Source organism: Toxotes jaculatrix, chromosome 9 (assembly GCF_017976425.1).
Source record: "Toxotes jaculatrix isolate fToxJac2 chromosome 9, fToxJac2.pri, whole genome shotgun sequence".
NCBI lineage: Eukaryota > Metazoa > Chordata > Actinopteri > Toxotidae > Toxotes > Toxotes jaculatrix.
The window spans coordinates 28,116,754-28,132,966 of record NC_054402.1 but is presented as its reverse complement, the minus strand read 5'-3'; the positions used below and the strand labels follow the sequence as shown (position 1 = coordinate 28,132,966).

Sequence of the window (16,213 nt, the reverse complement as noted above, 5' to 3'; positions counted from 1 at the left end):
GGCAGCGTCGACCCCAGAGAAGCCCTGGGGGGGATGTAAAGTTCTTTGAGCTAACCCCATTACACCGCTGAGAGAGTGGGGACACTGATACTAATGACTGTCAAAGCCATGCAGCAAGCTCTTGTAGCATGCTAAACTAGCGCAGATGCTGCTGCAGCACTCTGTCAGAGATAATAGGCTCTTCAAGGACACACACACACACACACACACACCCAACACACAGGCACTCTTAAGCACTGGCACATGGAATGGTGTATTCACTACTGGATAGTCACATGATGGTCAGCTTCAATGGAAGAAGACTTTTCTGTGGTGACCTGTGCTAACATTCTTCCAAACAACCTCAAAACCTGGGTTTGGGTGATGGGTGTATGTACCCATTGTGCTCCTCTGCTTAACCAGTGAGTTTTACCTCACTCCACCCCATCTTGATTGTGACTGATGGAGACGTTCGCTGCTTTTCTTCCCTGCCCTCACCTTGTACTGCGATCAGACACGGTGATTCAGTTGGAAGTTGTCTCACGCTGAGCTGAATCAAACAGATCGTGATGCATCTTGTCTCGTCTTGTAAACAACTATCTTACAAACTGAATATGTGATCTTTGCTGAAATTTGCACATCTGCCCTTCTCGCTGTAGGTTAATGTCATATTTCACGAAAGTGTAAACATGTCTGACTTTCGCTACATTTCAGGCGTTATAATATATAACAGGAAACTTTATTTTAAACACCAGTAGCTTTGCTGCTTCGTATTTTAACAGGGTAACGTGTAAAGGTTTATATCTCTTTAAACACATTTTCAGCTGCATTAATGCTTTGTATTATCACCTTATCATATTTACACCATATGTCTCATGCTGAAAGTTGTTCCCTTCGTGCACACAGGCACACACACACTAATGAACGACATGTTCTTACATTTTCATTTCCATGCACTCGTGCTAACATCTTCACATTCTTTTAATAGCACGCATGGACCCAGACCTATTATTCATTGTGTGCCACACTCACATGGCAGCACCCCATTGCGAGGAAAAGAGGTGTAAACCCAGCTTCTCTTAATTTAAGCTACTCCAGCGCTCTAGATAGCTGCATGGCCTGCATTCCCAGACAGGCATAACTCTTAAACGCTACAGCCTAAGCACAAGGCATGGCATTTTACTGGCCTGTTGTGTTATTGTGACAAAGATCAAAGTTTGAACTTGAAAAGTCCTCTGCAGTGAAAGCCGTGCCAAAGGTGGTATTACATTTATGTCGAGTTTTTCCAATGGCATGTTTTACAGTGAACAGTCATGCCCTGCGTGAGTGAGTCAAACGATAAGTGGCTTTAACAAGCAATAAAAAGACACTTACAACTGATAAGGCATCTCTCTTAGTTTAATGAAGGGCTTAGCCAACCTCTTGCTGCTGTCTTTTATTAAAGACAACCACAAGAGCGTTTTAATTCTAAGGTCTGCGAGCACGTAAAAAAGGATTTTGGAGGAATGCTGAAGAGTTCATGGAAATCATCAAGAAGAGGGGGGTGATAGATGCTCCAGGCACGCTCAGGACACTGTACACATGGCTTTATCATCAGCCACTGAAGGAATGCTATATAATAGATGATCACCACTTGTACTGTCCTTGTCAGCACCACAGGCCAGCTTTAGGAAAACAGCTTGGTCAACAGTCTTCTTTGCTGATGCGTGTTCAGCCCCTTATTTACCCTTCATGAAACGGTAGACATTTTCAGGCAGTTCATTACTATGGCTGTATACTGTTAAATTTATTTTATTGTTACGTTACCTAAGTTTGAGTTGAGTTGTTGTTTGTGGTTACCTTAGTTTGAGGTTGTTGTTTGTGGTGACATGATTATACTTATATAAATAAAACTACGCTCTCTTAGTTCTTTATTAGAAACAGCTGTACAGCTCCTTATTTGTGCAGTTATTTAATCAGCCAATCATGTTCCAGCAGTGTAATGCATAAAATCCTGCAGATACAGGTCAGGTGCTTCAGTTAATGTTCATATCAAACGTAAGAATGAAAAAAAAAAAAAAAGTGATCTCATTTTGATTGATTTTTGGTTTGAGTGTTTGAAACACTGTTGACCTCCTGGGATTTTCACAATCAACAGTCTCTAGAGTTTAACTCAGAATGGAGCCAGAACCAAAAAGCATCCAGTGAACATAAGATAAGAAAATCCTTTATTAGTCCCTCAGTGGGGAAATTGCATTTAGCAACAGCAGGGGTACAGTACAGTAAGTAAAAGTAAAATATAAGTAAGAGACCAATATGGCCAGAACAGGATTAAACAAACACTATTCCAACAGTAGAATAACTAAGAGACTAAACTAAGAAAATAGCTGCGGTAAAAAATAAACATACACAAATAAATAAATAAATATGGGATGGCAGCAGCAGCTCTGAGGACAGAAACACCTTGTTGATGACAGAGGTCAGAGGTCAGACTGATTGGAGCTGACAGAAACGCTATGCTAACTCAGATAACCTCTCTGTACAACTGTGCTGAGAAGAAAAGCTTCTCAGGATGAACAACGTGTCCAACCTTGAGGTGGATGGTCTACAACAGTAGAGACCACATCAGGTTCCAATCCTGTCAGCCAAGAACAGAGATCTGAGGCTGCAGATGGTAGGGTCAGAGTTTGGCATCAGCAGCATGAATCCATGGACTCAACTTACCTTGTGTCAACACACAGTTTACCATCTTCTAATGGATACTTCCAGCAGGGTAATGCTCCATGTCACAAAGCTAAAGTCGTCTCTAACTGGTTTCATGAACATGACAGTGAGTTCAGTGAACTTCAGAGGCCTCCCCAGTCTCCAGATCTGAATCCAGTAGAACGCCTTTGGGATGTGGTAGAACAGGAGATTGGCAGCTTGAATGATGTGATGAATTACGTCAACATGGAGCAGAAGCTCAGAGGAAGGTTTCCAACATCTTGTTGAATCAATGACATGAGGAACTGAGGCTGTTTGAGAGCAAAGGGAGGAACTACCCAGTATTAATGTGATGTTCTTAAAAAAGCAGTGAGTATATATTTATCTTAGATGCTTTGTATGTGGAGCACACTGGACTTGGACAAGGAGGGCTGTAGGTGAGACCACTGGCTGAGGCCTAAACAAGTCTGAATCAAAGTACCCATCAGACTGAGACAAGTCAGGGCCAGAGCACACACATGAGACGCACAGAGGACCAAGATATTGAGAAACATTTTCTGTAGCTCTGTTTGATACAGTGTTTTATTCATTACCATTGAGAACTTTACAATTCACTGATGTTTTATTTAAGATGGTTACTATAAAAGAATAGGTATGATTCTATGTGTTGCCCTTGTGTGAGCTATTCTATGAGCATGTTGGAAAGGATTGTGATACCCTGATACCCTTGTGAGTGCGTATACACACACATACACACTTGTCAAATTAGCTGTGAGGACACTCGTTGACATACTGCATTCCCTAGTCCCTTACCCTAACCTAAAACTAATTCTAACCTGAAACCTAAACCCAAGTCTTAACCCTCAAACTGAACTCTGAGGTTGTGAGCGCCGACCAAAATGTCGTCACAACAATGGTTTCAAACCAAACTTTGTCCGCGCAGCCATAGAAAGTCATGTACACACACACACACAATGACATGGACACTGACTTGAAGAAGAGGCACTCAGCTGTCACCTCGGCCCCATGTGGCAGATGAGGCGCTCAGCAATCTCAGTGACAGACACAAGATGTCCCGGAGTGCCAGGGGCGTGCACACTGACACTGATGCACACATCTACACAGCCTGCGTAAAATGTAGCTCAAACAGATGCGCTCAGCTGCGAATCATGCCTACTGGTCAAATATATGTTTTTAGGGATGAACAGGTAGCTGTGGAGGACAAGGCCAAAGCAAGCGAGTGATCTCTTGACATTTTAACTAATCCCTTCTAGCTTGTGGTTTCTTGCACATTTGCGAGATTTGCTAGCAGCCAGAATTGGCTTTTTCACATATGCAACCTGTCATGTTAGATTGGACGGTGACATGGTACAGGCCGGGGATGTGATGGCTCAAACGCTGAAATGGACTGTGATTGCATTCAGATGACACCGCCGACTCGAGGCTACTGGCCTTTCTGTTCGAGCTGTGGGTTTAGAAGTGGATTCTTGAACTGCTGTGGTGTCTCATTCGTTGGCAAACATCTCACCATGGAGCCAGCTGCATTTACAAGACTTAACTGTGACATGGCTGCATGAGTTGGCTCCCACCGACAGCCTGCACTACTATTGTATTTTTTTTCTTTAGATAAAACTTGCAATTTTAAATCTCCTGATAAGTCCAAGCCTGCATTATACGAACTATAGAACTGTTCCAGGGTCCGTGTTAAGGTTTTCCACAGTTTGCAAGTGTTGCTCAGTTGTTTTCAGGCTTGTTACAGGAGGTGTGATTAGTCATAGTCCAACTTTGGCGGGCGACATTTAGGATTTCCTGTGACTCTGCTTGTTTGTTTATGTACACAAATCCAGGCAGGCCACAGTGGCATTGCGTGACGCATGTGAGGGAACAGGCTGTACCTGCCACAGCCCCGTGTTTGGTGGCTCAGGGCGAACACACGGTACCTGTCAAAAGCAGTTAGAGCCCCGTTCAGCAGCCTGCCCTGCATGGCATCCCGTCAGACGCCAGCTGAACTTTTCACTTGTCAATTCTGAAAGGTTAGCGCTAAAATCAGCAATGACAGATGCAAATGGATGGATGCTTTCCTGGCATTTTTGTGCAGGGATGCTTCATGTCGCATAGACCACCTTGTCTGCCTCCCCCCCACCTCTTTCCCCCACTCTACTCTGTCATGGCCTCTCTTTAGCCCCTTTGTTCCCCTTTCAGAACACATCTATCTGTGAGGGCAGGTAATACCTTACCACTTCAGGCCCTGAGTAGTATTTGTTTGGGATTTGGTATGCCCTAGATCCCTCACCCACTTGGTGTGCCGCTTCATATTCCATATTAATCCAATCAGTTCTCAGTGCGCAGTTCTTCCCAGCTGTTGCCACACAGCTATGGCTGTGGTTTTTAAGAGCAGGTTTTTGGTGGATTACGTTAGTTAACCTGCTTGGTAGTTCTTTGAAAATGCGATTCCTCTTCTTTAAGACTTTTTTTGCACATTTTGCTCTTTTTTTGTGGTTTACAGGACAGAGCAAGAAAAGGGGGTGACGAGCCGCCAGAGTCCAGTTGTTTGTAAAAATTTGTGCCACTGCCACTATTTGCAATCAGCGAGCAAACACTGCTCGCAGATCGCTTTCATGAAATGGTTGCAGTTGTGCGTTTTATATCTTAGGATGATAGACTAAATGAGTAATTGATTAATTGAGAAAATAATCAGATTAATTGATAATAACATTTCTTGCAATTAAGAGCCCTTAGATGAACATAAACAGTGTCCAAAATGGCAAAACATTTGTGAATGAATCTCATGTAAAATGTCTGTAAAACTTCTTTTTCTTTGGATTGTTGTTTGTCATTGGTGCATCAAAATATGCTCCAAAAGGTGCCAGAGCTTATTGAATAATCTTTTCATTTCAGGTTGAGCTGAAGATGAAGTACAATGACCACCACTGCAAGTCCAGAGGTCTTCTCCCGGGCCATCGTTGGTATGAGATTCAGGCCTTCAGAGCTCTGAACCAGGCCCTGGGGAGGTAAATCCGTCCTCCACAGCCTCTACATTGTTACTGAGGATTTCCTTTTGTGCTCTCACTCTTTACACTTAAACCTTCACACCTTCATTTTACAGGTGCATCCGCCACAGGAACGATTGGGGTGCTCTAATCCTAGTGGATGACCGTTACAGAAATAATCCTAATAAATACATCACAGGTAATCCAGTTCTCTGGCTTGACTTGTCAGCTGCACAGCGTCTCAACTTGAACACTAGATGGCAATAGTTATCCATTATAAGAGTTGTGGTGGTGTTTGTCTCCTGATGTGTGTTTGTGTGTGTCTGTGTAATCTCAGGTCTGTCTAAATGGGTTCGCCAGCTCGTCCAGCACCATGATTCCTTCAGTAATGCCATGCAGTCTCTGGTAGCGTTCTCTCAGGTGCAGCAGAAAATGGAGGTGGCACCTGCAGACAACCAGACACCCTGCTCTACGGCCTCATCTCCAAACAGTCACTTACCAGTAACCGCAGAGGGAAGGCTTCTGCCCAAGGCCTTGCAACCTCAGACGTGTGTCAAACTCCCTGATCCCCAGCAGGACACAAGCCCCTCGACCTTTTTGTCTGGTGCACAGTTGAAAACTGAGCAAAATGAAAAAGCAGGTGAGATAAATTGAAGTGTTGAAAAAAAGAGTTTTGATGCTGCAAGGTTAATTTCTCTCAAGGCCCTAGAAACATAGCAGGTTTACATTTTGGTTCTTTGAAACTGGTCTCAACCCTAAGGATTCTCATATCTTTGTAGAATATTTTAAAAAGTTTTTCACATTTTTTTTGTGTTGCAGCCTTTTGCTTAAATTGTTGTTTGTTCATCGTCAGTCTGCCAAAAAGGTGAAAAAGTGAATATAAACACACACACACACGCACACAGATGGTTGAAAAATTACAGGAAAAACCTAAAATGTATTTTGGGAGGTCTTGATACCCTGAGTCCAAGCGAATGGCTGCGCCAAATCTGAAGGAATCAGGACATCATGATGGACACCTATGGGAGATTATGGACCAACAAGTTAAGACCAGTTTATACTACTGTGTAGAACTGACACCCACACCCTAGCCTGATGTGCACCTCCCTAGAAATGTGTCTACACATTGCAGCAACGCAGACTGCAACAACTGTGACTGTGTCATCATCAAACCCCCCCTCCCAAAAAAAAATTCAAGTACCCTGATTTGGACCTGCTCTAGTTTCCTTTCCCTCTCTGTTTATGCATCATGACATTTAAAGCAGCGTTCCTTTTTTTAAAAGACAGCGATAGAAAGGTGCGTGTCATGTTGTTTGTGCTCAGGGATGCAGGAGCGTGACATCACCACAACGAAATATGCTGAGATGACATGTTTGCACATTGTCTTGGTGAGCAACCCATTGTCTGTGGGGGTCATGGCGAGGTTGAGCTGTTTGCTCAGTTGAATTCGGTGTGGTGGATAAGGGTGGTAGAAGGGCAGGAGCAGACCCCTCATCCACCCATCCACCCACCCACCCACCCACCCACCCACCCTCCTCCCTCATAGTTGGGGCTGGACATTGGGGGTGGGGGCCATGGGATCAGTTGAGTGGCTTGCCTCATTACTGTAGGGTCTTTTGCATGCCTGAGTGGCGCTGGAGCGAGCTGATGAGCAGATGTTGGACTGTTGCTTTTAATTAAATCCCCTTGACCTTTGTTTGGGTTATATTGAGCGTAAACCCGCATTTATATCTTTCTTTATAACATAGCCGTGGCAACCATGGTACTGTGCATACCAGTCTCATGTCATGGTGAGACTTTACAGCATACATATTTGCTCTGGTGTTTTTATCTGTATGTACTGGTTTCATGTTAAAAAGTGTTCTCTGTAAACTGATTTTTAATCTTAAAAACTGTGAATGTTTGTTTCCTCGATGCAGAATGGTTGAAGAAGGGGCACAGTTTCCCAGCAGAGCCAGTCTCACACCAGAAAAGCACCGCTCAGCCTCTATACCACATTTTCACCTCCAGCCCCATCGGCACCTGCTTCAAGAAGGCACTCTTTAAAGAGAAAGCACCCAGTAATCCCAACCAGCACCAGGAAGCACCTAATCATTCTGAGGACAAGGAGAACCACCAGATCTCCTCTCCACAAAAGAAGACTGCTGGGGCTGCAGACACTTCCAGTGACATCAAAGTGAAACCCCACAGTCTGGCTCTGGAGACACCTGCAGCACCAAACCCTCCCAGCTGTGAAGGTGAAGCACCTTCAGCAGACAGTGTAGATGAAGATGAAACGGACGAGGACCAGACGGTCTTCTTTACTCCAGAACTTTTCGAGGGTGAGGGAGTCGAAGGCAGCCCGCAGAAGGAGACGGAGACAGAGACACCTCCCAGGATGGTTTTAGGGGCAGAGAGCTCTGACCTGCTGTCAGAGGAACTTTTTAGCTCTGAGCCGGCCCAAGGGCAAGGGCGAGCCTCTGCCTGTGATGGACAGAGTGCTATTTCAGTCAGTAAGGTGGACACAGAGCTGTCACAGGGACGTAAAGAAGAAATCAGAGGACAGAGGCAAGGTGAGGAGGGAGAGCAGGTGGATAACCAGAGCAGGGAGACAGGCAGTAGGCTCAGCAGGCTGTCCAGGACCAGGCAGAAGCTTCCCTCCACTCCAACAGGTAACTAATAACCTGGACAGACTGTAATCCAAAAGTAAAGTGCAAATAATGTTTTCAGTACATAATGTGGTGGGATATGTTTTCCAGCCAGAGATGTGTATTGGAAATTTCTATTGAAACAAGATTGTGCAATGTAAAACGCCTCCTTCAGTTCATGCCATTGGTTCACGCTTTAACCAAGTATGTTATACCTGCCTTAGGCCACTGGGACACACGCTATTAGCATGTGTACAGACAAGGATGAGGCTTCAGCTAAGCTAGTTACTGTTTCAAATCAGCTTCTTAAGCAGTGTGGCTGAACATCATACTAAGGCCATTAAGGCCTGTTCTTAGTTAACACACAACTAACCGACACTAATCTGCATTTCAACACATTATTAAAACACAAAATCAAGTATGTCTTCATCTGATTTCATGAAAAAGCGTAGCATCGTTTTAGCCCTGTTGTAACGTTTGCAGGTTATGGGTGAGGCGCAGGTGACCTCGAGACGGGCTTTCATTTTTCTGTTTTAATTCCAGTTTTTTTTTTTTAATTATGTGGAATTATTGCGTGGATACCCATTTGTTTTACTTTCAGCACAATCATTCATGTCAATTCTGTTAAGTTACAATAAAGTTAAATGTAAGCCTTTCACTGATATGTTTTTTTTTTTTTATAATCTTTTTTCTTGAAGTGATCATGTCAAGTAGTGTTAAAATAATTTAAAGAAAAACAGTAGTACCACATAGTGAAAATACTCTGTCCCCAAAAAAAGTCCTACATTCAAAACCTTCCACCAAAATAAAATGACTGAAGTATAGAGAAAAATAATCTACTTACAGTACAGTAAAGTACTCATTATACAGAAAGGAGCAACAGAGGAAGGGATCCCTCTTCCACGATAGACAGACATGCCGTCTAGTGTTCAAGTTGAGATGCATGCAGATAGACACGCAGAAGATATCATGTGGACAGAAAAGAACAAGATAGTAAATTTACAGTATGGACAATGTCCTGGACAAGACCTGGACAGAGGGCCTGGAGGACAAAGATCCAGATCCACATCATCTGGAATGAAACGCCAACAGGAGAGAGAGAGAGGTCATGGGTTAGCCTACAGTCTAGCAAAGAGACCCTGAGTGAAAAGAGAGGGAGAGAAGATAGATGCTCTTATTTTTAAGAGACAACAACAAACAGAGAGAGATGTGGTTTTCAGAAAGTTCATAATAATCTCATTAGCTGGACAACATGGATTTTACTGTACATCGTCTAAAGAAGAAAGGACACCACATAATCCAACAGGCAGCACAAACGACAACCTCCAAATTAAAATAAGGTTGACCGGACACGTCTTAAAAAAAACTTCCATCTCATTACATATGTCATATCTTACATATTTACATATCTTCATGAAGATTGAGTGTATTCGAGTACATTGGTTTTATCAATGACCTGGTGACTGAGTGCATATCTTTACACAGTATATGATAAAGATATGCTCATCTATTAAATAACCCCAGATAATTCTGTCAAAATTGATTTTGACTACATAAACACATTAAATTCCGATCATAGTTCCCATGTTCGCCGTCCTTAGATGTTATCCCTCTATAATTCACTGACATTCAGCTCAACCTCTTCGTTTCCACTTTCTTCATGTAGGAAAACAGTGATTATTTGTGACCTATGCGTTTGCGGTACAGTACGTATGTGTAATCAGAGGTTTAATGGGCATATTTGATTGTTTGAGTGTGAGGAGCTGAGGTGATTTAATCAAGCCAATGCTAAATGCAGAATCATCAACCAGGGCAAGTTGAAGGCAGACAGAAAAATGAGATTAAACATGATTACACTGATGTGATTTGTCTCATTACAGCGCAAAACTTCACCAGTGTGTGATTTGCGCAGATGAGCAGAGTAGACAAGTGTTCCTTTAAAGCCTTTGTTTGCTCATCAACCGCCTCCCCAAGACCCTTATACATGTAATCGTGCATGACTACTCGTTAACATCATCAAAACACAGAGCGTGGAGAGGCCGGCGAATGTGTGTTAAAAGCACTTAATAAGGGATGCCCATGTTACTGAAAGGCTCAGTAATGGCTGTGAATGGCTGTGCTTTTTCCCATTAAACTAATTCAGACCCCCAACCCCAAATCATTAAAGCTACACTAAGAAAACATTTTTGTTTTTTTAACTTAAATAAATAAATAAATAAACAAACAAAAAAAATACACCACGTTTAGCTAAAATCACAAAGTGGAAACACAACGGGAAAAAAACGGGCTCCATCCACATTTCCGTGAAATCCCACAGATTTGTGCTGTTTGGCACTGGGACCGGCCACAACTCTGAATAACTGCATAAAGTGACTGATCAAAAGTTTAGATGTTGTAAATGCAAACTTTACCTCTTTATAACCTTTTCGTTCTCAGCCTTAGTAAATGAAAACGTTGGGCGACCACTGCTGAAGCTGTAACCTGTCAACACTGCTAAACTACAACCAAAGGGCTTTGTCCTGGATGGATGAAGATTGTGGATTGACTTTGGGTAATGTGGAGGGAAAAAAAAAAATAAAAAAAATAAACTGCCAGCTACGATAACGACGACTGCACAGGACATGCTGCTGCTTGAGCCAGCTGTAACCCCTGAACTTGATAAATGGCTGAAGCACTCATCTTCTGACACTCAGGGTGTTAGAAGTATAAATGCAAATTTGACCAAACGGACAGAAGAAAAAGAAAGCGAGACCAACAATCCCAGAACGATCCTCTTGTATGAAACTTTCAGTTATTTATTTTAAACATAATTGAGGTATTTTTGCTTTCCAGCGCTGTTAAAATCTTTTCCCATAATATTAGAAAGTGCTTGGTTTCCGGAGCTGTAAAATCCTGTTGTGTAGTGTTTCAAATGGCTGTGAAGTTGAACCTCTGGTGCTGAAAGTCTAGAAGTCTATTTAAAGAACGAACATCAGTTACTCTAATCACAACATTCTTGTTTGAGCCAAATGTATTTATTTGCTAAAAATGTGACTTAATTCTAACTGACAGGCGGAGGCTGTGAAGTCAGGAGTGTAGGGAGAGTCGGTTCTCAGCAGACCAGGAGCAGCCAGAGGACGACGGATGAGACCATAGCAGACCATGAGTTAAAGGTGCTGACTCTGGACTTGCACAGAGGACAGTCCAGAATCAGAGTCAAAAGAGTACACAGCTCAAAGAAAGACAGACATCGACAGAACGCTTATCAGACAGAGTGCATCACGAAACAACGTGCGAACCCCAGAGCGACCGACTCACGAAGGTCGTCTGTGGGTGTAAACGAACGCAAAGCTCTTAAAAAAGTGCCCGTCACACCTGTTATACCTGTAACAGCTGAGTTTGGCACTGCGACTTCCAAACACGAAGACTTAAGGGCTCAATGCAAGCGAAAAGCTCGAGCTGCAGAATGTGGTCCTACTGGTCTAGAGGTGGATGGTCCCGGAAGTCAGCACACCAAACCAAGTAAGTTCGAGAAAGTTCATCACAACAATGCATTTCTATAAATTCAAAGTGTTGAGTCAGCACGAAAACCATCACAGCTAACCTAACTAACCTTTAATGTAAAAATTGCAACTGTCTTTTATTTTTTTTTTTCAATCTAGCTAGAAAAGTACAGACATCTTGCAAACGCAGGAGACTTAACAGGACCTCTCCAACAAGAAAGGTATGTGTCCAGGGCCACTGCTGAGGCAGGTCAGCAGGAAACTTCTCACCTTTGTTAAACGTGTGCTGATTGTGTTTTTCTTTGTTTTGAAATATTTATGCTACTAATTGATATTAGAAAACAGCAAGTGCTGTGGATTCTGCCTGTACACCTCCCTCTCTGGTGTTTAGTTAGTTTTCTGTGTGTCACAAAGACACACACACACACACACACAAAGTGGAAGGAAATGAGTCATATCGTCACCTTTGACATCCTGTGTGAAAACTGTGAAAATCAGGGGGTATAGAGGAGAAGCTGTTTGTCTCAGCATGGCTGTTAAACTACAGTCTACTACAGTTATACTAAATGTTGCACTGAAATAGAAAAACAGCAAAAAAAAACAACTTTTGTTTTCAGTTTAGCTTTTGTTCTAAAAAGGAAATGAAACGCTTAGTAGAATTAGCCTTTTGAAAGAAGTAACTTAGAGTTTTGTGCAAAGTGTGATGTTTCTCCCTGAATCCACAATCCCGATGTGTTTGAATTTATTTACCAAAACAGAATAAAACTATTTGTCAATGTGAATGGGGTTTGACGTTGTTATGAGGTGCATTACCACATTGTGAGGTTGATCACTCCTGGTAGTCCGGAGGCTCACGTCACTGAGGGCCCTGAGGCCTGCTCTGCAGATTCACTGTGATAACAGGTTAACTGGTGGGTTGATAGATAATTTGACTTGACGAGTACAGAAAGAAAGAAAAGTAACATATATAATATATATAATAAAATAAGTAAAGTAACAGTAAAGTCCTGTAATGCCAGAAAAGTTACTGAGCAAAACAGTCTTTTTGTTTGATCAGCTGAGCATTCAGCATGAAAACTGGTTGGAAATAACAATTAAAGATGATGACACATTTAAAATCATGGCCCAGTCTCATTAATCTACAAAAACTCAGTATGGCCAAACCTCTGCTTGTTCAAGGTTAAAATCCTTCTTGCAAGGCTACATAATAAATTATGCTAGCTTCAAAATTACAGAATTTAATTTAGAAACAAAAAAAAAACAAAAAAAACATCAGTCAAGAATTTGTTAAAGCTGGGGGAATGTTATGTTTATATGTTCAAACTTGTTGCAAGCTAATAATGCTAGGTTAGTGTATTAGAAACCATGTGTGCGTGAGTTATAAATGATGACATATGATTCAGTGAAAAAAATCCCATTCCATATTGTAACTGTATTTAATGTATTTATTGTTTTAAACACATTAGTTAATTAGTTCATCATACTGTAATCACTTGAACTGCATTTTTTAATCTCTTGTGAACAACACTGCTCTCTGTTAAAGTGAAAATAGTCCCTAATGGTTTGTACATGTCCGGATGTGTTGTGTGTGTGTGTGTTATTGTGTTAACCACAGCCACAGTACCAGGAAAACAGCAAATATAATTTTGCACCCAGTTGTATTTCTAGCAGGAAGTGGGTGTACTGTTATTTCCTTCCTCTAAAGCCACATCATCATCAACAATGTGTCCCCAGACGAAGCACTTAACTGTTGAAGCGCTGCCTGGCAGCGTGCTCTGATCATGAATGACATAATGTCAAGTCTTATTTATTTATCTGACACTTTACAAATGAAAAGCAATTTTGCAGCTATGGAATATAGCAGAAACTGTTTCAGATCCTCGGTCAGAGGACGGTGCTTGTCACTTGGTGGCTCCTGCTGTGAGTGAAAAGAAGGTTTATGTCTGGACAACATGGTTATGGCTCCTTTCATACAGAGACCTGTGCTCTGCAGGCCTCGTGTTCAATGTGAGAACAGGTTCATAACATGCCTCATAACAAACCACAGAATTACATCATGGCCACAGAGAGCTGAGTGGAATTCATACACAAAGCTTTACATGCTGGCTCCCCACCACCTGAGGCCTGTACTACGCAGCAGGACTTGAGGTTAGCACAGTAACCTCAGGTTTAAATTGTGTGTGTGTGTGTGTGTGCTGAGTTAACTCTGGGTTTATCCATCTGGCTACAAGCGACATGTGAAAGAAGCTGAGTGTTAATTACAAGCAGCATCATCAGAGTCATGAAGAAAGTACTTAATATGATATGAAAAGAAATGGTGATACGTGCAGGTAAATTCAGTTACAGCAACATGCAAAACGAATGTTCAACGAGGTGAAAGGGTGATCAATGTGTGATCACATGACTAGAATCGAAAAGAATTCTGTCACATTAAAGAATCTTTGTTCTCTTTAAATGAAGCTATAATATTTATGATGTAGTTATTTAGAGACAAAGAGTGAACACAGGGAAAACCTCAAACATCAAAACAGTTCCTTTCATCTATAAAATTATCTGATGCTCTTTATTATTTATCATTTCATTGTAAACTCCTCTGTCCCCGTCAGGATCCTGTAGGGATAATGACTCCGTTTTTCCAGTGATCTGATCGGTCAGTACTCGGGGCTGTTGACAGGTTTTGATCTGACCCTCTGAACTTAACCTGCCCCAGAGTAGGTTAGCTGTGCAGCATAAGTTACCATGGCGTAACCTTGAAAACCCAGGAAGTTAAACCCAAAGAACGGTAGCTGGCTAACCCCAAATCCTGTTTCACAGTACAGACCTCTGGCCTGTAGTGGAGGATAAACAAAGGATAGCTCAGTAAACAAACAAACTCAAATCAGCTGCAGTTAGAGAAGGATAGAAAGATACATTGACTTTGAAAAACACCTTTTACACCAAAGTATTCATTAATTACTTTGTACTTTACTTTTTAAAAGCTCATCCACTTATTTCCCTATTGTCAACATCCATGAAAAAAGACCAAATCAATGTTGTGTTAGTCTTTCTGTCTTTGTCTCAAACCATTTCATTCCTTCTACAATCTTTAAAAACTCTTCACACACTCATACATCAAACTCTGGGATATCTTTAGCCATTAATTAATACTTTTTTTCACAGCACTAAATGTTTACATCATATTGAGACAACGACTACAGTGTGTGTGTGTGTTCATGGTGGTCAATGAAGGAACATGTTGACCCATGCATCAGTGGAATAAGGGGCTTTTGGCGGGGGTGGGGTGGGTCCACAAAAATCTATAATATAGTTTATTAAAACAAGAAACAGTCTTTCAGTGAATATATAGAATAATAGATACCAACTCCCCCGCTGTAGTTTACTCTGTACTTCTACAAAGCAGACACATGCTGTGCCAGGAGGCACATGTCAATCAATAACCCCTCCTGCCTCACTCCTCCTTAATCTGACTTACAGAGGTAACAGAACAGGGACACAGTACAAAGTATCACAGCTTCCTGCAGTGCCTCAGTCCGTTGATGTGGTCTCATTGATCTGTAAATCCTTAAGCTGCTTTTTTTTTTTTTTTTTTTGTAATGATTTGTTTTACAGACACGAGATGCTGTTGTGTGTTACACTGTTTCTGTTAAAGGCATGACTTAATATGGATATTTGTGTTTCTTCATTGGAAATCTTTGTAGTTCATTTTACTCAATCTAAACTTAAAAATTACACATGCTAATGTAAATTCAAATTATTTATTTTATTTTTTGATTTATCTATCTATATCTCTATCTATCTATCTATAAAATTATGAAGTTTATCATTGAATTATTATTACTTTATTACTTTATTTATTTATTTATTTATTTTACCCTTGTAACTAAGTTATCTTGTAACCTCAGTTAATTAGTCCCAGCTTTCTAAGATGTTGTTTCTGATACTGTTACAATCTACCATTCGGTACTAACTGTAGCTTTTTAAATGTCAAGCACTGATGAGATTATCACTATGACCTGGCAGATTATAAAGATTAACCCTGATTGACTGGTACATTTAAGTTAAACTGTAACTTTCCAAACTGTGTGTTACTTTCAGATCTGAGTTATCGTGTCATCTCAGCACAATCTTCACAAAACAAATTGTCTTATATATATAATCAATAAAAAATTGAGACAATGCAGTTTTCTATGAAACTGTCCCCACTGAAGATTTTATATTGCTAAAAAAAAAGTGGTGGTGTTATTAAAGTGAAGGTTTATATTTTTTTAAATGCTGATCTGACTGTAGTTTGATTCGTCTTTTTTTGTCAAATTTAAGCCAAATCAGTCTTTTAACCAAGAAACGCTTTGTTAATTAAACATTTGTCTGATATATGGACCTGTTGTCACTGAAAATTTTTTTTAGAATTTTTTAAATTTAGACAGAAATTTTTAGAATTTTAGATTTCTTAAAT

The 16,213-nt window shown here is 41.2% G+C and overlaps 1 protein-coding gene across 2 annotated transcripts in view; it reads left to right on the top strand.

Annotated features, from left to right (window-relative positions):
• Window positions 1-8,864, top strand: part of brip1 (BRCA1 interacting helicase 1) — a 34,604-nt gene extending 25,740 nt beyond the window's left edge. For both annotated transcript variants that reach the window (XM_041047372.1, XM_041047371.1), the window contains exons 17-20: window positions 5,560-5,672; window positions 5,768-5,850; window positions 5,989-6,291; window positions 7,571-8,864. In XM_041047372.1, the coding sequence (XP_040903306.1) occupies window positions 5,560-5,672; window positions 5,768-5,850; window positions 5,989-6,291; window positions 7,571-8,310 (1,239 nt within the window). In that variant the 3' untranslated portion in view covers window positions 8,311-8,864. The remainder of the gene's footprint in view (window positions 1-5,559; window positions 5,673-5,767; window positions 5,851-5,988; window positions 6,292-7,570) is intronic.
• Window positions 8,865-16,213: the final 7,349 nt, after the last annotated feature.